The 27,395-nt window shown below is 36.9% G+C and overlaps 1 protein-coding gene across 4 annotated transcripts in view; it reads right to left on the bottom strand.

Moving 5' to 3' along the window:
• Positions 1-16,702: 16,702 nt before the first annotated feature.
• The window catches only part of gpc5a (glypican 5a), a 350,786-nt gene continuing 340,093 nt past the window's right edge, over positions 16,703-27,395 (bottom strand). For 2 of the 4 annotated variants that reach the window (XM_088603556.1, XM_088603520.1), the window contains one exon: positions 16,703-19,224. In XM_088603556.1, the coding sequence (XP_088459682.1) occupies positions 19,207-19,224 (18 nt within the window). In that variant the 3' untranslated portion in view covers positions 16,703-19,206. The remainder of the gene's footprint in view (positions 19,225-27,395) is intronic. The other 2 variants (XM_088603527.1, XM_088603535.1) reach the window with 2 other exon arrangements.

Genomic DNA, 27,395 nt, shown 5'->3' with positions numbered 1-27,395 from the left:
GCCTATTTAACATATAATTTTATATAGCTGTTACAAATAAAAAGCACAAATACAGATACAAAGCACTTCTTGCCTAAAGAAAAGCAATGAAATGGAATTGAACAAGGAAGGAATCTCTGTGGGGTTTTAAGGAAATTGAAAATATATATATAGATCACTTCAAGACTTCAACAAAAAAATTAAACAGCAGACTCATAAAAAACTATACGAGATTAATTTATGTTGTGATATCCTTCTTTATTATAAATACTAAGTGATTTAAGAACCTTAATCTTGTCTCAAGCCTTCAGGGAGTAGTTTAAAAGAAGCTGACTGTAATTATTTTCTTTCAAAACTATCCAAGATTACCAAAGATATTCTAGCCCTCTTTAATCTGTTAACACTACAGGTTGGTTGGATAATTTGAGTCTTAATTTTTGGCCTTATATTAATAATAAAAAATGTAAGAGAAAAATGAAAATTATTATTTGAATCTTTCTGTTAAACATTCCACCTTTATCAACAGATAAGAGCAGTATATCCTTCCTTACTCATGATGTGAAGCATCTTATTATTCTACTTCCTTATCTTTTTTTTTCTTTTGTGTGTTTAAGAAGCCACTAAGTGCTTAGAGTTCTTTAAAAATTGTGCAAAGTATTCTCTCATTTATTGCAAACAGATTTTAGATTGAGGAATTTACTAAAAACTTACTCCACAGGAAAATTGCTCCATACTTCCATTTTCAGTTTGCTTGTCCTGGAAAGACACAGCACCTTTAAATAAATAATTTTAAAATACTTTAATAAAATGAAAATACACTAATACTTAAAGCTTATATATTATAAATGGTATAACATATATTAATAATATAATACATATTTATAATATACCATATAGTTGAATTCACACAATATAATCATTTATTATATTTTTTGTCAAGGCCATATGCAAATATTTAAAATATACTTTACTGCTGTGAAAAATAAAAATCCAAATTTTTCTCCTCACTATTTAAATAAAACATGTATTAAAGGACCAGAAGATAATGCCATAACTGAAACAGCACTTAAGGAAAGCTCAGATAAATCAAAGTAGACAAGTCATTGAAAAATGAAATCTCTGAGCCTCTCAATACTGGAGAAAAAGCAAAATGTTATGCACATTATAAAACCTGTTACTTTTATAGTATATAACTTACATGACATTTCCCAAAGGCACTCCAGTATGAATGTCCTTAAGTTTCCTGCAGTGTTAATATTAATATTTTTAAGTCCTCCTTTCTCAGTATTTAATTATCCAAAATCTCTAAAGCACCACCCGTAAGTAAAATGCAAAAAAAGTACTTGTAATTCCTTCATTTCTGTATAACATGATATAACAATAAGGAGAATTTGTGAATTATCCATTAAATACACTTGAGAGGAAATTAACTGGGCAAAAAATCATAACTTTTTTCAACATGGTCTCTTGTTCATTCACACACATCTGCCACTATTTGTCAAGGTTATGGATACCCTCATAATAAAATGACTGGTACCTGAGACATTAGTAAAGGGAAGTTTCAAGTTCAGATAGCTTCTTTCTTCAGGCCAGACAAATAAATATCTAGTGTTATGATATCTGGACTGGGCGTGGAAGCAGTTCAAAACTAAACTTAAAACTATTAAATACACTGCATGGTAGACCATGCTTTGGACATTTAAACATGTTTATGTCTTGAACAGTGACTCACCACTAGTCTCATTCTGGAATGTTACTTTGGACCACACAGAGTCAGGTTTATTGTAAAAGTGTGCTTACTGACACTCCAAAAAAGTTACATTAGAACTGCTTGTAGAGGCCTCCAGGATATTGCTTAAGCACAGCTTGATGTATATGATCACAGATTTGACCCTGGGTTGTTCAGGACACTAAGCCCTCTTACATTTGGTTGAACTTCAGTGTATGACAGAGGGACCTGACAGAGATATTTGTATTTATTCTATCCTGAAAACATGTGAACGACTATCATTGCACACTCAACTAGTCAACTACTCAACTAGAGACTCAACTAGTTGTGCAGCTTCTTAAGATAATTTTGTCCATCTACCTGTAAATTAATTTAGGTTTGCCAAAGCAAAAAGTTTGAATATTTTGCAATCCTTACTTTTCCATTTTCTTCATATTAATTATCTATTTCTTTGTTTTTTTGCTTTGAATGTGTGGAGCAGGTTGTGTTTGTAAAAATATACTGTATTAATTAAACATTTTTGCAAGGTACTATCAAGTCTCTGATTTCCTTAACCTATAATATAATAGAGCTACCATGTGCAGAAGGTGTGATATAATGTAAGCCCTCTTAAATTCTGATCTTCCATCCAGTTCCTGTAACAAACTTTTGCACCTTTTTATTTTCCTGTTGAATGGATCCTGTCACTGGGAAACACTGAGCATGCAGGTCCAGAACCTAGAATACTAGTCCCAGGTTAGCAGACCGTGAAACCTTACCTATCTCAGGTGGATACCCATGAAGAAAGATGGAGGAAGGTAGACATTTATAGACTTTAAAGCCATTGATCTATCATGACTAGTGTTCTACAATTCCATTGACCGGAAGGGAGAAACCTACTGGGTCTAGGGATCCCCAGAGGTTTATTTTCGCACACTGGGTGTTTTGGTTTACCTCTTCTCTGAGCCCACATAGTCAACTGTTGCTGTCAACTTCAATACAAACCTGCAAAGGGCTATTGGGTTGAGTGTTGCAAAGAATGCTAGAGGAAATAAAAGATTGATTGTTTGATTGGTCTTGCATTGTCCTACTGGAAAATCAATACTTCTTGTTAATTGCTGAAACACAATAACAGTTGACTCAAGGACTTTATCAATGTATAACTGAGAAGTAAGGTTGCCTTTAATCTGAACCAACGACATTCTTTTTTAAATGTATTTCTATCCTACATTAGTATACCCCAGTGCCCCACTAGTTGTTTTCAACAATGGCAAGATTCTATGGATGCAGTCAAAGGTGTGATTAATGATAATTCTACCATATTTGCCTCACAAATGAAGAAATCTCATCACAGGAAAAATGCTGAAATTGAAACCACCTACAGTATATATCCCTGAGTTAAATTATTCTGTGTTCAAGACATGATAAACTGTAAATTTCCTGGCATTGATGGCATCCTTCTTGATGTTTATTTGACCTTTTATCCCCAGTTTGATTATTGTTTGCTTTAAATAATGCATATGGCCATTGAGGAAATTCTTTTTGATGGATGTTAAAAAAGCCATTATATCCATAGTATTGAAAAGAAATTCAATGATTTGTTTGGTTGAGTAGCTATATATTAAAGTGCTTTTGCTTTCACGTTGACAGAAGGCATATATCACGATTTATTCACCAGAATCAGGTAGAATTTATTAAAAAATGTTAAATATTTTATATGTTAACCCTTTTGCTATTTATTATTTTTTATCAGAGGTGCCTATATTAATATATACTGATGGGGAAAAAAAGAAAAGCAACATTTTCTGGAATGAGAATACTATAGTAATAGCTTATATACTTTCACACAAAGTTGTTAATTTGTTTAAAGCCCTCTGACCAGCAATACAGCTTGTGCAGTGAGGCATTACAACCTGCGAATCACACAAAAGCTCATTAGGTTCACATTTACCCAACAAGGTCCAGGTGGAACAATGCCAGATCTGATCACCTTTAAAATTCAAAGCTTAGGTCACTGCAAGAAAAAGGCCACACTTAGTCAGTTTTATGTGCATTCCATAATGCCTCGAATGTCACTAGAAGCAAGGGAGAGAGCCATTGGCATGCTGCAACCAGGCATGTCATGTGCCAGCGTTGCCAGACTCTATGGAGTAAGCCACTCCACTGTGTCCTGACTGCAGAGAAGGTTTCAGCAGACTGGCAGGACAGATGACCATCCAAGATCCGGTTGCCCTCGAGTGACCACATCAGAGCAGGACCGACACATCAGACTGGTCCATCTGAGAGATTGTTTCCAATCTGCCAACCGTACTGCTGCTGAAACTGCCAGCAGACAATGCCCACATCAGTGAAAGGACAGTGAGGCTCCATGCGTCACTCTTCACAGATGTCACTCTTCAGCCTGTTCCACGCAGACGGGAGGGCCAGAGTGTGGAGGAGGAAGTGTTGTTTCTTTTTTCCATCAGTATATTTTGTTTGCCTTGTCTTTGAAATTTCTACCACTGTTGCCATTAATATTGTATATCGTTCTTTGCACACTTTTTTACATATTATTTTACTATATAATAAAATGGTAAACAACTTTAATACCATTTTTAAATAGGCAGTTGATAACCTGAACTCCTGGCTTTACTTTCCCATTTCTCTTCAAGCCCTTGTCTCCATTATAAAATGCACGTGCTTGCTCAGTTGCAATTTTTAATTGTACAATTCTATCTCTTACTTAGGGTAAACAGTTAGATTGCATTCTAGAATTCTGTATGGAAAGGAAATTAGAATATGCATTATATAGAATGACATCTCTGTGCTAGGCCTGGCCTTCCCAAGCTTTAAATTTTATTTTACAGCTTTGTACTACAATCTCTTTTAACCCAGACACTTTAATATTTTTATGTTAGCTTCAATCAAGTCTGGTCTCTGTGTAGATTGCATTTTGATCCCATATTTGGTCTGATAATTAAGATTTGATATTCAGTAAAATCATAGCAGAATATAGATAACATGCCAAGTCACATAATTTCTCGTTTTCGTTACAGACAATTCTTTTTTCTTATCTTAACATTGAAGTGACACAAAGATTTAACTTCTAGCAGCCATTTTTAATGAGAATGGTTTTTGTTTTTTTTTCTGAACTTGTAATCACAGTACAGGCTTCCAGGCTCCACTTTCTTTTAGCAATTACATTTCTGTTCAGCAATGTTTGTCTATGGTGTTCCCCAGGAGGCAAGATCATCTTCATACCTATTGCATAATGTGTTTAACCTCAGCGACAAAACAGTTTATGGTATTTTATCTATTTATGCACAGTATTCTATTGTGGGTATTACCCAGGGGAAGCCTGCTGCCAGAGATTAGGCTTGTGTCACAGCAGACAAACAGATATGGCAGTGGTGGTGGATGAGAGGCACAACAATTATGTAAGGCAAGGCCAAGGTAATGAAGCAAGGCCCAACACATAGATTTCAGAGTTCTTATAGACCCAAAGATGGCTTTGGGATGCTGGTAGGCAAACTAATTTGCTGCACTTGGCTTAAGAGAACCTCCATTTAAGTGGTTAAGTCAGAATTAACACGGGTGTTTGCTGAAATCATATTGTGTTTGCAGAGCCGAGCATCTTACCCATCATCAAAGCCCACAAAAAGGTCAGGCAGAAACCTTCAGGATTTGTTTGCAACACAGTTTGTCAGGTGGTGGTGCTAGGAAACATTCAACTGGAGAGCCAGCAGCCAGTGTAGCAGTTAATCTAATAACCCATATTTCTAGGCAGGGACCATACCAACCAAGGGAGCAGTAGGTGCTCCAGGCCTTTGGGATGGGGCCTGACTACTCCCACATAAGATTCACAAGCTCCTAAGGCCAAACCAAGCCATAGAAACGTGACCTTTATACAGATGCAGCCATTCAAAATGGGTGAGGTATTTCGCGGCATACCCCGGTGGGCGTGTCGCGGTATCACACGGTATCACGCGTTTCACGTGTGTCACGTGACTAACTATCCGGCGTCGCCTTGTAAAACCGCCAGGGGGAGCTTAACCTCTCATGTACAGCATTTGAGCCTTTAATTTTGAACTGTGTATTACAGCATGTTAATCATCAGTCATTAAAATGTTGGTATATTTTATGAAAGCAAGATTGCTCAGTTGGACAAAAGTACACAACCTACCTTTATCAGAAATATTTATGCATCAAAGCCTTTACTGAAGATATTACTAATAGTATTAATAATGGATGACTTTGGACAAGCTGTATACTCAAAGTATAATTTCTTTAGCACATTTGTACAAGCACTTGGAATCTGTCCAAGCCATACTTTGTCAGGCATTTTGTTTTACTTCAACGGGCATAAAAACTTCCTTGCTTTTAACAGGGCGTTTCATAATTTCTAGCTACGAAAATGATTTAAAATGCGACACCTATCATTCAACTAGAGCTTAAAATATCACAAGGAAAAATACACACCGGTATTCCATTTCTCCCTAAACATTGTAAGCTTCGAAGTCTTTAACTAACGTGATACCGGAGTCAACAAGCATACTTTTAGAATTTGATTAAAAGGGAATATAATATGGAATCGCGTATCTCCAGAATTTAAAGATCAGACAATCGCAAACTCGTTTTCAATAAAATTATTTTATTCATTCAGCAGTTTGTGAGAGGGACATCCAGCAGGGAGAGACACACACACCGGTTTTCATTGACAACATTGTTTTTTTTTCAATTCCTCTTGTCTAACAGGAATGTTTTGTTTGTGGACAGACTGTTAGACAAGAGGAAAAGACCGCCTCCTCCTAAGAAGCATTTCGTTGATCCGATCACAAATTCTTTTCCAGTCGTACGCAGCAAGGGTTGAGAATCTCCGATTCACCATCGTACTAATGGTTTCCCGGAGATTGCAAGGCAAGGCACTTTTGCATCTGGACCCATCGAAATTTACAGACGTGGTCCAGCCCCAGTAAATTTCAAAAGTCACAAGATTTCGAAACACGAGGGCGGCGTAGCGGTCGGCTCTTGCTTTCCCGTCTATGCCGATGCACTGCAAGTACAACCCCCCCTCCATCTCCTGGGTGATGGGTAGCAGTTGGACATCTGGGAGAATTATTCGTCCCACTGGCATCTGTGAATTCCGCTGTGCTTCCTGGGGGTAGATAGCCGGCGGGGACAGCATCAACAGATTCCTGCGCGGTGGTGAACTGAGAGGCCGGGATGGAGTGTCCTGAGGCGGTGTGTGCTCTGCGGGGGGCAGAGCTTCCGCCAGGCATTGCAACCTGCGCGGCGGGGAGAGGCACTTTTCGGGAGACAGCTGCTCAACTGTTTGACAGCTGGAACATACTGTCTCCTTCCTCTGCATTTTCAGGAGTGTCTCTAGCCTCCCAATCCTCCCCAGTAATGCATCGTACTGCTCCCGCTGCTGCCGAAATGTCTCCATACAGGTGCTGCTTCTACAGGTTGGCACCCTGGCCAGTGGCCGAGAGCAGAGACCCACGGCCTGTGGCAAAATAACATAATTCATGTAAGAAATAAAGTCACACAGTAGTATTCATCAGTCGCGGAACAGAAGTCAAAATAAACTTTTCTTTTTTTCCGTCTTACCGCTTTCTTTTTTACTGTCCTGGTGGTAGATCGTTTCGCCCGTGCGGTGTTTTCTTGAAGAACAGGCTACGAATAAATAATTTTAATTGAATTTAAAATTCAAAACGGCAATAATACCTTGTAATATGCGCTGTAATCGCGTATTTCAGATGAAGTCTGCTGTATTTGCTTACCCTTCGCTCTTTGGAAGCTGGGGCGGCAGAAGCACCCCGTCTCTTCCCGTAAAAGGCCTTGGTCTCCATACTGTACTATGGTCGCTGTAGTGCAGGTTCGCAGTTTTTTTTTTGTGATGGGAGCTCACTCAATCCCTTGGTGTCTTTTATGCTATATTCACATGTACGGCTAGAGTGTGTTCATTGTCTTCCAATGAAAGGCGGGTGCCTTTTGCCGAAGTCGGGAGACATTGGGGGCTTGCCACACCTGGACTGTTAAACCAACGCATTAGCACGTCAAAATGCATTGAGGACCCGGGCGCAATAGTTGTTTTGTCCCTTGATTTACTGATCTGCATTAATTAAATCTTGTCAGTCAGGTCTTTTTTTCTCTATTTCAATTGTCGTTTACAAATGCACGACTTTAAAAGCTAGCAAGACAGGTTTCGATTCACATTAGCTGGCGAGCCTTGTTAAAAAAAACAATGACAATGTAACATGCCACTGTTTGTTCATGAACAAAGTTATACTGAGATTTCCTTAGATACGCGATTAAAAAATAAATAAAAATTTGAATCTCCTGCGGAACACATTCCATAAGAATCAGCGGTTCTACAACATATATCGCCTTTAAAGGTGGCTTCTCAAAACGCTTTACGGGATAAAAACAACCAGAACAGCAGCAACAACAATATTGTATTTCATTGCACTTTGAAAACCAAGTAATAACTTAACTCAGTACGTGCAAACGTTTTGTATGTTGCTGTCTTGAATGCCTGCGTACCCATAAGTATCTTATTTGCCTTGAGGCCTGTCTACAGTATATTTGTCCCCCTATCTCCCTCAATTCAATTCAATTCAAGGTGTTTTATTTGCATGACAGATGGGTACAATTCTTGTTGGGAATGTATACTTTGATATTTACACCCGGCGCGTCACCGAGGGAGCGTCTGCATTTATAACTTAGTTTTTAAAATTAGTCAAGCAATATGAAGCATCTCCTTTAGCTTTTAAGTCCCTTACGGTTTTTTCGTATTATATTCCCTATTAATCAAACTCTAAGAGTATGTATCGGCTTGTCAGTCAGGTCTTTTTTTCTCTTTTTCAATTGTCGTTTACACATGCACGACTTTAAAAGCTGGCAAGACAGGTTTCGATTCACATTAGCTGGCGAGCCTTGTTAAAAAAAACAATGACAATGTAACATGCCACTGTTTGTTCATGAACAAAGTTATACTGAGATTTCCTTAGATACGCGATTAAAAAATAAATAAAAATTTGAATCTCCTGTGGAACACATTCCATAAGAATCAGCGGTTCTACAACATATATCGCCTTTAAAGGTGGCTTCTCAAAATGCTTTACGGGATAAAAACAACCAGAACAGCAGCAACAACAATATTGTATTTCATTGCACTTTGAAAATTGCATTTGAGCACGGTTTTTGACTTTTTTAAAATTGCATTTTGGGCGCGGACAGCACATACAAGGGTTAATGAACTGCGCCAAGAAATTTAAAATAGTTTTCTTTAGGTGTGAGGGTAGGAATGGACCGCAGCAGGCATAATCAGCAAACCAGGAAAACAAAGAACAGGACAGGTGAGATGTGTATCCAGAAAGCGAGTGATCAGAAAAAGGAAATGGTGTAACGCCCAGGTTTTCGACCCAATTGTTTTAACTTGCTAATGCATCAGACACATTTCCTGGCGTATTGTGTTTTAAATAAAATAGGAGTGTCTTTCCCTGGCATTAGCTCATCGGTATGGTGTAAGTTTTATCTGTACCATACCATACAGTATATAGGTACAGAATTCAAGCTGCACCACTGTATCGCTTTGGTAAGGGGACGGACAATGACCAAAATCACGAAGACTCTCTCACACCAAATAATGAAGATGAAAAGAAATGGGAAGTCAACATGGGACATTGTACAGCAGTTGGCTTCGATAGACATCTTCGTTTCTGAAAGCACAGTGAGACGGCATTATAAAGGGGAGAGGAGGCAAAGAGAATCTAAACCGAGGACGATTCAAAGGTAAATAAATTTCTAAAAATACCTTTCTTGCATGTAAATACAACTACGCACATTATTTTTAAAACTAACTGCTGATCTCTTTTTTTTTTCAAGTCCTATTGTGCGAGCTATCGACAAACTGACCGATGAAAATGATGAGCTACCGGCGATGCAAGTCCAAAGACGGCTATGGGCTGACCTCGGTGCGAATATAAGCCCGACATCGATAAGAAGAGTACGCAGGAGCCTTGGATGGAGATACAGAAAAACCAACACATGCCCCATGATAAGGCTAAAAAACAAAGAGGAAAGACTCAAGCAAGCGCTCCAATGGATTGAACAGGGGGAGGCATTTCAGGATGTACTTTTTACCGACGAAACAACAGTGGCTCTGGAACAGTTTTCAACAATGGCATTTTGCAAAAAGGGGAGACATGTGGACAAGCCAAAGCCCAAGCATCCACTGAAGGTTCACGTCTGGGGGGGTATATCTAGAAGAGGCCCGGGACCACTTCTTATTTTCGAAGGAATTATGGACCGTGTATTCTTCGAGGAAGTCGTGGTCACACAGCATGCTGCCCCATATATCAGGGAGCAGTTTGGATCAAGGCACCGTCTCTTTCAAGACAACGATCCGAAACACACAGCAGCAAGGGCGAGGCTTATAGCAGAAGGAGTGAACTGGGTGAAAACTCCAGCCAAATCCCCAGATCTAAATCTGATAGAAATGGTTTGGCATTCGTTGAAAGACTACATTCGGAAAACCGCTAAGCCCGTCACAAAGCAGGAACTGATCGATGCGATCTATAAATTCTGGGAGGAAGAACTGACCGAACAAAATTGTAACAATTTTATTAACAGGCTGTTTCGTGTTCTTCCTAGGATTGTTGAACGGGGCGGGGGACATTCGGGAATGTAAGTCAGAGAAAGACAGTCTCACGTTCGATAATTATATTTTCTTTCTTTTCTTTCTTTCATTATTTCTTCGTAGCCTGCAGAGCACACACCACCTCAGGACACTCCATCCCGGCCTCTCAGTTCACCACCGCGCAGGAATCTGTTGATGCTGTCCCCGCCGGCTATCTCCCCCCAGGAAGCACAGCGGAATTCACAGATGCCAGTGGGACGAATAATTCTCCCAGATGTCCAACTGCTACCCATCACCCAGGAGATGGAGGAGGGGTTGTACTTGCAGTGCATCGGCATAGACGGGAAAGCAAGAGCCGACCCCTACGCCGCCCTCGTGTTTCGAAATCTTGTGACTTTTGAAATTTACTGGGGGTGGACCACGTCTGTAAATTTCGATGGGTCCAGAGGCAAAAGTGCCTTGCCTTGCAATCTCCGGGAAACCATTAGTACGATGGTGAATCGGAGATTCTCAACCCTTGCTGCGTACGACTGGAAAAGAATTCGTGATCGGATCAACGAAATGCTTCGTAGGAGGAGGCGGTCTTTTCCTCTTGTCTAACAGTCTGTCCACAAACAAAACATTCCTGTTAGACAAGAGGAATTGAAAAAAAAACAATGTTGTCAATGAAAACCGGTGTGTGTGTCTCTCCCTGCTGGATGTCCCTCTCACAAACTGCTGAATGAATAAAATAATTTTATTGAAAACGAGTTTGCGATTGTCTGGTCTTTAAATTCTGGAGATACGCGATTCCATATTATATTCCCTTTTAATCAAATTCTAAAAGTATGCTTGTTGACTCCGGTATCACGTTAGTTAAAGACTTCGATGCTTAAAATGTTTAGGGAGAAATGGAATACTGGTGTGTATGTTTTCTTTAAAGTACCGAGACCAGCCATATACTGTATGTTTAAGTTCCAAAATTAATATCGTTTATGGGCTTCACACGCGTTGCAGTATGCTCAGGCACTAAGTAAAAGGAGATGCTTCGTATTGCTTGACTAATTTTAAAAACTAAGTTAGAAATGCAGGCGCTGCTCTGGTGCGTCGGCTCCTACACAGTGCCTGTCTGCCGTAAGCGTTACAATATACTAAATACTAAATACTAAAGCCAATACTGGCTCAATGGGCTTTGACGTGCTAATGCGTTGGTTTACCAGTCCGGGTGTGGCAGGCTTCCAATGTCAACTCGACTCGATTGGAAGACAATGAACGTATTTTAGCCCTAAATGAATTAATAGCAAACATGGTTTACATAAAATACATTTTTCCAAGAAAGTTTATAATAATACGATCTATAGTTGAAATCTGAGCCTACTTTAAAAATAAAGGAAAAGCATTTTCAGAGAGCAATCACGCTGTGTTTATGTAGAAAAAGTGATTAGGTTTATGAGCAATCTAATTACCTATTCGCTTAAAACGCTATATAAAATAAAGTTTATTTAGAGATGAATAATCAGTGTCGCAGTTTAAATAATGTGAGTCAGGAAACTAACACAGCGCCACCGGATTTAATAACGCAATAAAAACGCTATAACATAATGTGACACAGTACAGCACAGTACAATAATACTGACCATGACTTTAGAAGCATAAATTACCTTACACTCAATTTAAACACAAGCTGTCTTTCTGTATGAACCTCTAAGCTGGTTCATACAGAAAATGTAGAAATGCATTAGCCTGATTATGATTAAAAACACATAATTAAACACGCGTTTGCGATTTAAATCAGAACACGATTTAAATCAATATAAATGTTTATATTGTAACGCATACTGTCCAGCCTCCATTTCTCTATAAAAATTTACTGTTGCACACACACACACAATAGAAGCAGGAACCGCTGTCAGAAGGGAAGATATGTTCAAAATATCGCAAATATCGATCATGTTGCGATATTTTGAAATATAAAAGTCAATTGATTGTCCATAATATCGCTTACCTATTTTTTCGAAGAAATGTTTGTTAAAATAAAAGTCCAGCACCAGCTGGATTCGAACACACACCCTGCCCCTCGGTAGTCACGCACCTAGACCAGTAGGCTACAAGAGAGCTCGCATGATCAGGCAGGCGAAACAGCCCTACACAGCCCTGCCGCAGTACACGGATATAATCATACCGTTATTAAATTCTTGAGATACGCGATTCCATATTATATTCCCTTTTAATCAAATTCTAAAAGTATGCTTGTTGACTCTGGTATCACGTTAGTTAAAGACTTCGAAGCTTACAATGTTTAGGGAGAAATGGAATACCGGTGTGTATTTTTTTCTTTAATGTACCGAGACCAGCCATATACTGTATGTTTATGTTAAGATTTCCCTTCAGTGGTAAAATTAGATATGAATATTCAATACTTAAACGGGCACAGTTAAGACATTAAATATACATATACATATTGTATACAGTACAGTTTGCATACGGTAATATGTTTATGTTACGCGATTAAAAAATAAATAAATAAAACTGGAAGGTCCAGCACCACCATTATGTTTATATGGTTGTTTTTGTTGGTTGGTTGTTATTATGGTTATTAATAATACGATCTATAGTTGAAATCTGAGCCTAAATAAAAAGAAAAAGCAAGTGATTAGGTTTATGAGCAATCTAATTACTTATTCGTTTAAAAAGCTATATAAAATAAAGTTTATTATTAATTTGCTGGACAGAGCGGTGAACATTATTATGCATGAGACAAAGATAACGATCCTGATCAGTTTAGAAATCTGTGTACGCTGTAAGGTTTTTACTTCTTAAACTTTTAAAATACACGTTTTGAATAGAAAGAAATCCTCTTCCTGGTACAGTACTGTATGTATAGCAAACCAGCACGTCTTTTTTCTCCAATCAGAGGGGTGTCAGATGGTGTCAGCCAATCACCATTCTGCATTGGGTAGCAACGGGTGACTGTTCTCAGGCGGAAGATGTAAACAGCTTAATGTTCGTGTTAAATAATTTTTTTAAATTAAAATTCATTCTATACAGCAATCGCATATTTGGGTACCGTTTCATAAAACTTTCATGCTTAAAATGTTTAGGGAGAAATGGAAGACTGGTGTGTATTTTTTCTTTAAACTACCAAGACCAGCCATACACAGTACAGTTTACATACATACAGTAATGTTTATGTTCCTAAATTAATATCGTTTATGACCTTCAGATGCGTTATGCTCCTCTTCTTTTTATGCTCAGCTACTAAAATTTCCCTTTAGTGGTAAAATCCATATAAATATTCAAAACTAAGCGGATTAAAATGTGCACAGTAAAGACATTAAATGATTAAATCTTTGCACTACCAACCAATGCACCACGAGTGCCCCTGTCGGTCATTTTGGCCAGCCAATCACTTGCCCTGCGGTACCCTCCGGTGCCCCGCGGTGGCTTGTGGGTAGGTAACTGTACCGCGGGTTTTTACCGCGCATTTTGAATGGCTGCATCTGTATGACCACCCTTTCAACAATCATGCAAACATTACAGACAGAGAGCAAAAAATATATTTATTGCTGTCCATCTATCTTTGTTGCTTTTTGCCTCTTTCTAAAATGTCTGTCTAATTAGATAAGCTGCGTCTATCCTAGACTAGAAGGTCAGTTGAAACAGGTCAAAGAGTATATTCTATTATGTGCTCTCAGAATAAGTCAATTGTATTTCACCTTGAAAAAAGACAGGAGAATGTTTAAATGTACATTTAAACATTTTTTAAATGTAAATCTTAAAATTTTTCAATTGTCCTCCCAGCACGTAAGCTTCAGAGAAAGGTTCAAGTCTATTTTAACTATTTAACTGAAATTTCAGAAGAGGTATTTCAACTTTTAATTGATTAAATGTATATATGAACTCTTTAGTAGTTCAGGTGGGTAGCTGCGTCAGCTTGCGTAGGCTGCAAAGGAACAAGTAATAGGTTTATTACATGCTGAAAAAAAGAAGAGAGAAAACACAACGTTTTCGGACATGGAGCCTTCTTCAGGTGTGAGAGAGACAAGGCAGTAGCCAAAGGTAATGTAGTGGGAGAACAAAGCCTGGGAGGGAGGAGGAGTGAGAGGCGGGAGCAGGGGACAGAAAGAGAGGCCAATCAATAGGTGTGAAGTCAGAATAGGTGTAGAGAGGTGTGAAATGAAACTTCCAATGAATGGAGAAAATATAAAAGAAGAGTAGTCTGTCGTTAAGAGAAGGGGGGAATGTGTGATCCTAGCTGCAGGATAAGTTTGGTTTCTGTAGTCTTTCTGATGTATGAGTTCAGAAAACCGTCTTTGAGAACAGAGACGGGGAGATAAGAGTGGTCGTGGCCGTCAGAGGTGAAATGAGAAACAAGAGGCTTGGAGAGATCTTTAATCTTCACAGCCCTGACATGTTCTCTGAAGCGGTCTCCGAGTCTCCTTCCTGTTTTATTGGTTAATGAATTATTTAATTATTGGAATCATTCATTGGAAGTTTCATTTCACACCTCTCTACACCTATTCTGACTTCACACCTCTTGATTGGCCTCTCTTTCTGTCCCCTGCTCCCGCCTCTCACTCCTCCCTCCCAGCCTTTGTTCTCCCGCTACATTACCTTTGCCTACTGTCTCTCTCACACCTGAAGAAGGCTCCACGGCCGAAACGTTGTTTTCTCTCTTCTTTTTTCAGCACGGAATTAACCTATTACTTGTTCCTATGAACTCTTTGGGTACACAAATCATTTGTGATATATATATTGTTGCAGGAGTATGGTATCCTTGTTTGAAAGTGTATTTTTTCCATTTGATATTACAATATATTTCTTTATTGCCCCACCCCGCCCCCATATTGTGTATCTCATTGCTATGACCCTCAAACATAAATGTCTTCCACCAAGGTATGGTGAAAGAACAATTGTGTTCCGAAGTCACAGAATTGTTTGAATGGAGTCCATCTCTGCGCAATTAAGGTGCTTCACATGAGTTCAGGTTAAATGCATCTATTTCTGGAAGGTCCCACAGTTGATTATTAAAGCTCCCGACAAAAACTACATCATGTAGACAAAGGAATATTCAAAGCAACTCCAGGATAGGGTTATTAAAAAGCACCTATCAGAGGACAGATATCAGAAAATTCCCAAGGCATTGAATATACCCCTGAACATTGTAAAGAAATGGAGAAAATCTGGCACAGCTGTGAACTGGGCATCCTCAAAAACAAACTGTATCTAATACAATTCTAAAGGATTTCCAGTCTTCTATGGCTGGGTTGGGAGAAACTGTGGATATAACAATTGCACAGCTGCTTTACAAATTTGGGCTTCATGGGAGAATGGAAACAGAAAACTTGCATCAAATCCCAACTATAGTTTGCCAGAAGGCATGTGGGAGCTGAGAGTGGTCAAGTGGGAGGTGTTTCTCTTGTCTGATGAGAACAAAATTTACCTTTTTGACATCAACACTTATTGCTATGTTTGGCGTTTGGTAACACAGCACATCATCCTAAGGACATTTTTTTCTGTGAAGCATGATGATGGCGGCATCATGTTATGGGGCTACTTGCTGCATTAGGTCCTGGAAGTCTTATGAAAATGGGAGGCAAAAATGACTCAGCAAATTGCATTAAAATCCTGGAGGACAACCTACTGCAGTCTGCAAGAGACCTGGGACCTGAAAGAAGATTAATCTTCTAACAGAACAACGACCCAAGACATACAACATACAGCCAAAGCCACACTGGAGTGCACCAAAAACAAAACAAGACAATGTTTTGGAGTGGCAGAGTTAAAAATTGCTTTACACCAATAGGGAGGGATCTTGAGCAATTTTTCAAAGAATGGGTAAAAATTACAGTGTCCAGATTTGCAAACCTGGTAGAGGTTTATCCACGAAGTCTCTTAGACGCAAGCAATTTCTGAAGATATATTCTCTTGAGGGTTATAAATACATGCAAGCAGTTAATTAATTTAATGATAATTTTATGTTCACCTTAACATTATACAGTGTTTTATGTCAATCAGTGAGATCCATCTCAATTAAATACATTGTAATTTATATTGCATTTTGTTTGCAGATATGGTTAATGCATATTATTTTGTGATTGAAGAGTGTCACTAAATACATTGCAATAACCATTCAAAACTAATATTGTATATTCAACTACTTGTTTGCTGAAGTTTATTTCACTTGCTGCTGTTCTGACCTAAGCTTTTCATAAATAACCTGTACATGTAAATGCACCAGACCAGTGCACATCAGCAGTTTTTGAACAATGACAAAAATATTAACAGATTTGTACATTACAAATTTATAAATTATAAATTTACATTATTAACAAAATGCAAATTTTGTTCTGAGACAATATAGCACTTACCATAAATAAAAAGAAGTATGAAGAACATCAACCAACTCTCAATTAGATGTGATTTTACTACTCTTTATTTTATATAATAAAATCATTTAAAATAATTTCAAGTTATTACAGTATTTATTGGAGATCTAACAGAATGAATTGACAGCCATATAAATAGACAAATCAACAAAGATACAACTTTCTACTGGTGGCTGTTCTTTCCCAACACTGTCTTATTGACCATCATTGCATTGCAGATTAAATGGAAGACATTCTGTTCCAAACTAGATGCAAATGCAACATAAGGAGAAGTGTAACAGACCCTTTCTGGCAATCTTCAACCACTGATGATTATCATTGTTAAAACAGAATCTCAATTTTCCTTTTGTATGCTTCAGTTTGAAATCTACAATTGCTTGTCAAACCATTGTGTTGATTGACAACTTGCACTGACAGACAACTGTACACAAATGCAAGCTTCCACTAAGATCAGGTGACATAGCTGATTCATACTTTAACACCAGGCTCAGAAACATGTGTAGGGAACATGAATGGCTACCTGACAACAGGCACACCTGCTGTTTAAGTGTGGTCCACCAGCGGGAGGTACTGCTGTGTATGAAACCATCAATCCAACTACAATAAAAAATTGCCACCTGATATCCACAGAATGAGAGATACAGGATAATCAAATATGCTGGTTAGTCAAGATTTACATATGTTATCACATAATCAATACCACTAAAGCTTACAAAGAACAAGTAAAAAAATGAACAAAGATGATATAATTTGTCTGAACTATTGCAGAAGTTGCACAATAACTGAGTTTGCGATCTCAGCAGCATCCAGAACTACTGAAAGACGGCAGAGGATTCAAGCTGGATAGAACCACAGCTTTTCCTGGATAGTAAGAAAATTAAGCTTATGGAGAAATTGGTGGTTTTTAGAGGATTTCAGTTAGTAAACTGCCAAACAGTATATATAAAAAAGCTTCTACTGTATCAACTATTCTCCACACAGTCTTAACAGCACTGCATCAGTTGCAATACTCCACAGGGACTTTCCTGGCCCCATCGGCAACTCAGTTAACTCCCTTGTCTGGACCAGCCTGATCTACTTTATATTTTTAATTTGCTCTTCTCATTTTTAGAGCAGAATAAGAGAATTGTGGACAGAAATTAAAGCATGATTTTTTTTAATTTTGTTAGGCTCATTATATAGTTGTTAATATAATATATGATTACATGCCACAATTATCTCTTTGTTTGCATACTATGATCCACGACTGCCATTAGCTAAAGGATTGTTTGAGAGAAGCTCTTACAATGCTGGATCCAAAAATTTCAAAACAAATGGAGCAAGGAAAACCTTTCTTTCAGTAAATACACTGAATGCAACATCAGAATTGAAATGTTTCTTTAAATCCAAAATATGAGTAGCTTGTCACCGTAGAAATAGGCATCTATATTTTTTTTTATATATACAGAACAGAAAATAAAATGTCATGGATTAGTAACAGCACTTACAAAATATGAAACCCTATGAAAGAGAAAACTTGAAAGAAATTAACTGAATTCAAAATAACAATAAAAAATAAAAAATAACTTTACTGTTTCTTTTTGGAATAGTTACAGGTAGATCCATGTGCTAACCTTCTGTGTTAGAAAAAATCAGTCTTGGGTTTTAAACAAGAATGTGATTAGGTGTGTCAGGGAGGATTGACACTGAGACAAAAGCCAAATAAATGGCTGTTAGGAGTTTCTTCTTTTTATTTACTTTATATGCAATCTTGCATTTCAGTGGTAATTGTGATGCATTTTTAAATCTTTTTTAAAAAACTCCAAAATAATTTCTAAAAAAATATAATAGCTCTTACTTTTGAATTTGGTTCCTCATTATCTCACAGCAGCAGAAACAGATGGCTTTTAATATCTGGCTAAAAAACTTTTTTTTTTGTGAAAAACTTTCTGTGAGGTCTAAATGAAATATGCTACTTAATAACATTGAACTGAAAGCTTGGTTCCTAAATAAATTACATAAAAAGTTAAAAAAATAAATTTTCAAAGATAATGCACCTGTTACATGGATATTAAAAATAAGTGGAAATAAGTGTCTGCCACTAGTGAGATAACTAGTTTAGTGAGTGCTTGATACAGTCAATGGCACAGGATATTTTAGTGTTATTGAAGAATTTATTCTTACACTGTGAAGAGAACAACATGCTGGTTATTTGTATATTTCCTTCAAGACAGAAAACATTTATTCCAGACTTTTTTCAAATAAATTATAGTTTCATAATGTTATTCCTAAGTTTTCCTGTTATCTTTGATAGAAGAGGCATGCTGTCATGCCATCTTGGCACTACTTGTTAAAACAAGCCTTTCTTTTGCAGGCTTAGTAATCAGCACTATACACTGTATGTCAGTTATGTTACCAGACATTTAAAAGGAAACTGATCACACAAATCAAATTAAAAGTAAAAATGTTGGCTTCCTTTCTACTGTGTGTGCCAGATCTGTCCATAATTTCAACATTTTCTGTCTGCTGGGTACGCCTTCTGTTGTCATTCACCTTCTCTGGTATCCCTGCAGGAGCAGAAGAAAGAAAAATTAGGATGACGCACACTTAATTTTTGCAAAACCACAGCAGGAACTTGATCTAGTATACAGACCACACAAACCATCACAAGTCATTCTCCCAACCTTATTAATAATTGCAAAGAGGCCGAATATTTGTCACACTCTGGAACACTTTTGCCTTAGTTGTACCTAGAATTCTACACATTTTGTACTAAATTGTTCATATATGACGGAGATTTTATTTGATCAGACATTTCCTATGACTTGTGTTTGATTTTTTTAAATGTTGAATTGCCACGTACAAATTACAAATTGCTAGTTGTGTCTTTACTTCTTAGCAGCAATCTCATTGCCCTCAGGGGGAGAATATGGAAATGTATATTTGACGGACCAATGGAAGACATTTGAAAAATGTGCCTAGGACTCACTACATTGAGTGTAAGTTTAACACTCTGTGAAATATAAAGGGAATGGTTTGCCTAAATATTGCACAATCTGATAATTTACAGCAACAAAATGTCCTTGAATGCTGACTCTTATCTGATAATGTAGCCTTTAGTGTGCCCATACTTATTTAAACCAGACCATGAAATCCGAATGCCTGTTTGTTTTTGTTTTTTCAGAAACTAATCTGGGTCCAACAAAATGATAAGGAATGCTCTGTTATGTTAGGTAGAGAAAAATCTAACTGACAAACCCTCATTTCTATTCAGCAAAACAATTCTATCACTATGCCACAATGTCTGTCTCTTAGCAGCTGTAAATGGGATACAATTATTAAATTATATTCAGGCACTGACAAAGCAATTATGTACACAGAGCTTGTGAATTGCTGTTACCAAGAGCTCAATACATATTGAGTTTTAGATCAAACTCACGGTAATCAAATAAATACTGTAATCTGGAGATTAGCCAAAAAACTCTGGAATCCTTACAGTTACATGCCTATTTGCCTATGGTAGAACTTAACCTTTTGGAAGCAAATTTTAAATTGTATGCTAGAACAACATATTGGTAAAGTATCTCATCCTCCACCAGGAATTAGCATTTTTGTATCAACCAAAAGATCCCTTGCCATTATATTGCATCATGTGAAATACTTGAGGAAAGGATGCAATAATGTTTTATGCAAAACAACCTAGGGGACAATATTACACAATTATTGTAACTTTAATAATTTGAAAAAGCAAAATATTTTTTTTTTGCGTATATATTTATTTTTTGCATGTATTTTGCTTATTGCTGTAAAATCAATGACAGTTTACTGAGAGAATCAGGATTTAATAGTAGTTAAATGAGTAAGAATATATTGCTTATATATTCTCATAATCATGTGGGGTTCTAAGAACACTTATCACACAGTTTACATTTTATGCTGTAAATGTATATTACAATGTTGCACTGTACAGTGCTCTAATTTTCTAAATAATATGATAACTAATGTTTGCTGAAGGGAAAAGATGAAGACTAGATTAAACACAACATACAATAATGAGAACTTGCTTATACTGTATATTAGGCATATCTCAAACAGCTGTGGTTTCTATTACTATTATTACGTGCACTGTTGTATTTACTTTCCATTCTATACATAATAAGGGGACTAATAATCATAACCATTAAGATGATTGCAATGTATGAACCTCGGGAAACTGCATGGGAAAATAATGCTTTGAACTGTTCTGCTTACAATTTGAGTTTATTCCCATAGGAAAGGGTCCTCCAAAATTGTTTTTGCAGAAATACACAAAAATATTAGTTCAATCATTTGCAATCTCATAATCAGGATATTTGGTTAGTCACTAACCCACTATTAACACTACAGTACTTTATAATTCTAATGGGCCAGGTAAAAATGCAAAAGGCAAGCACAACTATTTCTTTTGCTCAATAAATGACCTGACAATTTGATATAAACCATTAAAAACTATTTTCATTCATATTACTCATCCTGAGACTAGTTCATATGAGTGAGTTCATTAAAAAATGACCCTCACTATAACAACAAACATACACACCTTAAGCCTGTTGAATAGAACCAGTATATTCTTTCCTGGAGATGTTTGATTATTTCTTTAACCTTGTCATTTTTAGCTTGCATGTACAGTACTTTGAAGTTAAAAGTCATCCAGCAAGCTGGAATTTTCATCTGCTGTGAAAGTGATTTTTCTTAAAAATACCAAATATTTTGGAAGTCTTAGAGAAATATTTGTACAACATTTTTAAATTATTCATTTTTTTCTGCCAAGGTATTTGCTAAATAAATAATTTAACACATGTTCCCAAGTAAAAGAAACTAAGGTTACAGGACTGAAGCTGACAGTACAACTAATTTCTTTCCATACACATTTTTGTGTTTTAGAATGGAAGAGGCTGAAAAAATGCCCCCTTTGGAAAACTGTTGTGTTTCTGTAAACAAACAAAAATATGTCGCCTTCAGCATAAGTTTTTCAAAACAGGAAACAGACAAGTACATTCATTTTAAAGCCTGCGATACTATAACAAGGCAAAAGTATACCTTTTAATTAACCATCATTGCAAGAATAGATAAAAATACGTACAGTATATCCATAACATTTATACAGTTTACTTCAACACAAATTGATAGAGAATTGGTAGGTAATCACAGACCCTCTCATTATCCCAACTGTTGTAATAAACATTCTGGCAAACTATCCTACAGATCATCTTCAAGCCAAAACCATTCTTGGAAGAAAATGCCTAATTACTTTCACAATAGACATGAATGTTTATTTAAAATTTAAACATATAAACATTAGAGGAGATAGTAGAGCTTACATATAAGTGGTAGAAACATTTGCCCATCCTAGAGTTACTGCAAATTCAATTATTAAGACACCCAAGTTGTACAACCAGGACCCTACCAAAATATAAAAGTGATGATTATATCTAATAATATAAGTGCTACATATTGTACTCTTGTGTACTCTCACTTGTGTAAGCTGTTTGTTTTTTAATTAAAATTGCTCAGTTTTGTTTTTGGTTTGGATTTAAGTGTGTTTCAAGTATGAAGGTAGAGCATTTCATGATATTTTTGATTTTGTCCATTTTGACTGTTGTGATATGAACCTGTATATTTCAAAACTTTGCAATCATTATCAAAAGCAATGGCGTTGGAGAGTATAAGATATTCCTACTACCACTACTCCCATTCTACTTCCAAGAACTCCTGCTTTCGGTCCTTGACTATTTGCTATGTTCATGTTTTTTTTTTAAACAAATGTCAGAAGAAAAAATACTATAAGTTCAAGAATCTTGGGACTACTGTAGATGTGAAGCTATGAATAGACTGCAAAAGAGGAAAAAGTCAACTTCCACTTCCAGATATTACTTTTTCAACTCTCCAGTCTCTTAAAAATACATTGAGTGAAATCAGTCAAGTTTGGATCCCTTAAAATTTGTTTATTGCAATGAGGAAGACTTCAAAACAAAGTAATCTTGATTGCTTCACTGAAATCTGAATGTTTCAATAATTTGAAACATGGATCTACTGTATCACAACAACAGCGATGTAAACATTGTGACAAAACAGCATAGTGGAAATTCATCAGCGGGGGCCTGTGCATCTATGTCTACAACACCTGGGTTACCCATTTTAATGTGTTAGAGCAGGTACTGTATGTACTAAAGAAAATGAGATTCTTACTGTGTCACTGAGGCCATTTTATTTACCCTACTACTGAAAAGATTACTACCAGCTTTAATGATGCACTTTCACTATCACTAACTGCTTGGGGATTTGAATACTCTTTCAATTTTAGTATATCTTCCTAACTTGCAGCAGTATGTGACCTCCCCTACTCGTATGAGACGTGTCTTGGATTAGTGTTATCGAAATATTGAAGATGCATGGAAGGCAGTGTGCAGACCATCTTTTCTGAAATCGGACCATAATATTTCTCACTTGCACCCTACATACATGCAGCATGTGAAACCTGAGAAACCTGTACTTAAATCTGTGCAAATATGAACAGTGGAGAGTAAGGAAGAGCTTACATACCACAAACTGTCAAGTGTTTTTTGACTTGTGGGGAGACCTGCAAAAGTTGACTATGTAATAGCATCCAGTTCTGTCAAAGTACTGTCATTACTTCTAGTGAAAATATTTGCTAATAACAAACCTTGGATGTCTAAGGACTGAAAATGTGTTTGAATGACTGAACAGTCACTTTTTAAATGGGGAAACTGCTGTTGTTAGAGAGAAAGATAAGGAGTTTAGGTTAAAAAGGAGGAAGGCAAAAAAAGGATTTCAAAGACAGAGTTGAGAATAGATTCTGTGTAGGCAACCCTAAGCAAGCATGGAAGGGGCTTAATGTAATGATGGGTAGAGGTAGCAAAACACAGAATGGGAACTGTGCTGTTAGCTCCTTTGTGAATTGTTACAAATGGGGTTATGTCTCCCTTTTCTAAAAATACACCCACAACCCAGGAGAGGCAGTTTTTAACTGAGGGATTGTTTACACAGAAAATCAGACCTCCCTAATAACACAGAATAGCTAGTTCTCTTAACAAGGTTTAAATGTTTAGCTCCAATCTGGTCTTTTCAGGTGATCTGGAACAAGAACCCCCTACCTTCAATATTTTCCTCCTCCTGTATCCTCTGTTGTCCACCCCCCTTCTGTACTTGTACCTGTTAGTTACATATTGTGCTCCTGGTCTGTTGATCAACACTTACTGTAAACCTACATAAACCTTACACTGAATCTGGACCACCTACAGTACATCTCAACCAAACATCTTTTGAAGCTGGAAATGTTGACACAGGCCAGGTGTTACCCATTGTATTTAGATTCTTAGAGCTGTATTGCTCTACAAATGTTGCACCTATTGCTGTAGCAGAATGACCTTAATTATCTTTCTGGAAGATTTGACATTGATTGGTTTTAGAGATAAGAGCAATGATAATTGAGTGGATTCCCATTACTTCATCTATACAGCTGATTGAGACAGAAGTTGTTAAATGTCTCTCCCAGGTTAATTAATAATAGTTAATAATTTCTTACATTTATATAGCACTTTTCTGGACACTCCACTCAAAGCACTTTACAGGTAATGAGAACTCCCTTCCACCACCACCAATGTGCAGCATCCACCTTATCATCCACCTCAGCACACAGTATGCTTACCACACATCAGCTATCAGTGGGGAGGAGAACAGAGTGATTAAACCAATTCATAGATGGGGATTACTAGGAGGCCATGATTGGTAAAGGCCAATCGGAAATTTGGCCAGGAAAGTTTCAGTTATTATATAGTACCTGTACCTAAAAACAAAGCACTGACTTTTGAACAGTGGGACTCAACCCCCAGTTGTCTAAGAGCACGGCGAGGTTATTTGTAAATCTTACCCTCTTGATTTCAGGTCACCTGGATCCCTTAAAATTTTATTATAAAGAACATAGGGGACTGAAGATGCAGCTTTGACTTTAGTGAATTTTGTAGCTAGTCATCTGCAACAAAGTCACGTGCATATTTTATTTATTTGACTTTAGTTCAGCATTTAATACAATTCAGACCCATGTACTACTGGAATTGTTTCTGGGTTTAAATGGTAATGAGAGCCTTATACGATGGATTAAGGATTTTCTAACAGATTGGCCACAGAGTGTTATGAACAATAGATATTCAGAAGAAATTGTTTTAAAAATACTGGTGTTCCCCAGAGCTGTGTTTTGTCATGTCTGTCACATTTATTATTTTCCATCTATGTAAATGAAATGAAAATGCAGGGAACTACTATTAATATATTAAAGTTTGGAGATTATATGACCCCAATAGAATTGTTTACTGGGGATGACTGAGAAGGGGTTTAGAATTACTTTGAAAAGATATCTAAACTGGAAAGGTTTATATTTGTTAATATTTCTAGTAAAATAATTGATTGACTACAGAAACACACTAAAGCGCACACATTCATGAGCGCACAGACACACTCACACACACATATAATAAAAATAGCACTGAGCACTTAGTTAATTTGGATCGTACTGCCTTGCAGTCATTTTCCGACACTTGCTAACACTAAAAGCTGTCTGTGTCAGGTGGCCGCAAGGGTTACCATAAATCCAGTTTTTCCTGGCTCTGTCCTCCGTTTTGATCCTGATATCACCTTCTGGGGAGAATTTTCAAATGTCTGAGATTTCGATCTCATTATTTTCACCATGAAGAATAATATAATAAGATATTAGAAAGAGAGAGAATTTCTTAACTTCTATAGTTTGCTTTGCGACCTACATTGTCATTTAGTTTTCGTCGTGTATGTGTATGATTATGTCATGAGAGTCATATCGGCCATCAATATCAGTGTCTTTACTCAGTCTGTGTAGTGCAGAAGCATTCCCCCGAAGGGCTCCCTACAGTATTTTGTTTCTCGATTTCCTACCCTCAAACAAAATGCCAAAGCGAAAGTGTAAATTCTCAGCAGAACTAGAAAATAAATGTTGGTATTTTCGAAGTGGCAGAGAAGACTGGGAAGCTAAATGTTTGGTGTTTAAGCCTGGTACTTTTGTCTCTGTGACAAATAAAGGTGTACTAGACTTGCAAGCTCATGTTGACTCAGACAAACACAAAAAGGCAATTTGAGTTCGTCAACCAAATTAACAGATTCTTTCGTAAAATCTGACAGCAAAACAGAGGATGCTGTTATTGCAGCAGAGGGGACTTATGCATTTCACAGATAAACATCACAATTACTTTACCAATGAACATAAAACATGGGATATTTTGAATACCCTCTCCATCCCGACCCCCTTTCCAAATAAGGAAATAGGATAGTTTCTCAGGGTGTCCTCTATTTTTTGATGTTCAAATACTGTATGGTAATCCTAGTGGCCGATGTATAATCCTCCTCGCTCTCAACAGGTGTGCGTGATCTATCGGAGCTGGGGTCAGTACTCTTGGTGTCTATTCCTTTCAGCCATGACATAATACTTGATTTTTGCGAGGTATTCATTTTTGATCACTTGTTCTGTTGGCGAATGTGGTGCTAAGCTGTGTCTCTAGATTTTAATATATTATCAATTACTTAATTCAACACATTTTTATTTAGAACAGGTTCCATGTAGTTTACAGTTAGTTGCTGTTTATGAGATTTAAAATTTACCTAAAACTATGACAGGACAGACATTACGAAAATCATGGAACAAATTATTTTTGAATTATCTCAATGTTACACATTACAGGCCTCATACAAAACTGATATTTAAAGTACAGTACCTGGGGGAGTTTGAAGACAATCTGGCAAACCAATTGCTTATATAAAAAGAAGATACCCTGGTTTCTTTCAAGAAATGGCTCAATTAAATCTTTGGATGAGCTACTTAAAACATATGTCCCCTCTCATCTGTAAACATTCTAATGTTCTTATAAATACAGAACTGTATTATGAAAGAGATGTTGCACCATTTACTGCTCTAAGAACTGCATAAAAGTAATCACATACAGAGGCAAACACCTTGAGCTGTCAGAAAAAAGCAAGATGTTGCAGTTCAATTGGGATGCAGACTATAAATGATTATATGCTATATACTCAATTGAGTGCAACCTTGCAGTTGGTTTATGTTTAAAATAAGTTTAAGTTGGTTTTATTTCATTAGCTTACATTTCATGTTCACAGCTTCATTGACCAAAGTCTTTCTTTCTTAAAAAAAACAACAAAAGCTAAGGCAAGTGATTTTAAAAACTTGCTACTTATCAACATCTACATTTTCTACGATAAAATCTGGAAATATTAAGAGTTTAAATCCAACAGCATTGGTAGGACAAATGTATACTTCTGGACCTTAACACCTTACAAAGTGAAACAATGCAATTTGTAAAGAACATTCTAAAGGATGACAGGGCCTGCATCCTCGTATAGCACCGTGTTTCAAAAAGCACCAGTTCCTGATTATGAGGCTACTTTGGGTGATGTGGAGCTTGTCCAAAGCTGCACATAGTATAATTGAACAAATCAAATTCAATTATGCTATTCTAAGAGAGCAGAGACTCTCATCTCCCCTAATAAGACACCCCTTTGCCAGGCTGATATGATTTTTTTTGTGTACAAAATAAAATCTAGATAAATTATTATTCATCATTGTGCAGGGATAACTGTTATTGACAAAAGTAACTCAATTTTAGGGATGGTAGTAGTCACTTTCATTTGGAAAAGAACT

This window comes from Lepisosteus platostomus, chromosome 2 (assembly GCF_059453375.1).
Source record: "Lepisosteus platostomus isolate fLepPlt1 chromosome 2, fLepPlt1.hap1, whole genome shotgun sequence".
In the NCBI taxonomy this organism is placed as follows: domain Eukaryota; kingdom Metazoa; phylum Chordata; class Actinopteri; order Semionotiformes; family Lepisosteidae; genus Lepisosteus; species Lepisosteus platostomus.
Note: the sequence above shows the minus strand (reverse complement) of the source record. Positions and strands in the feature narration are given on the sequence as shown.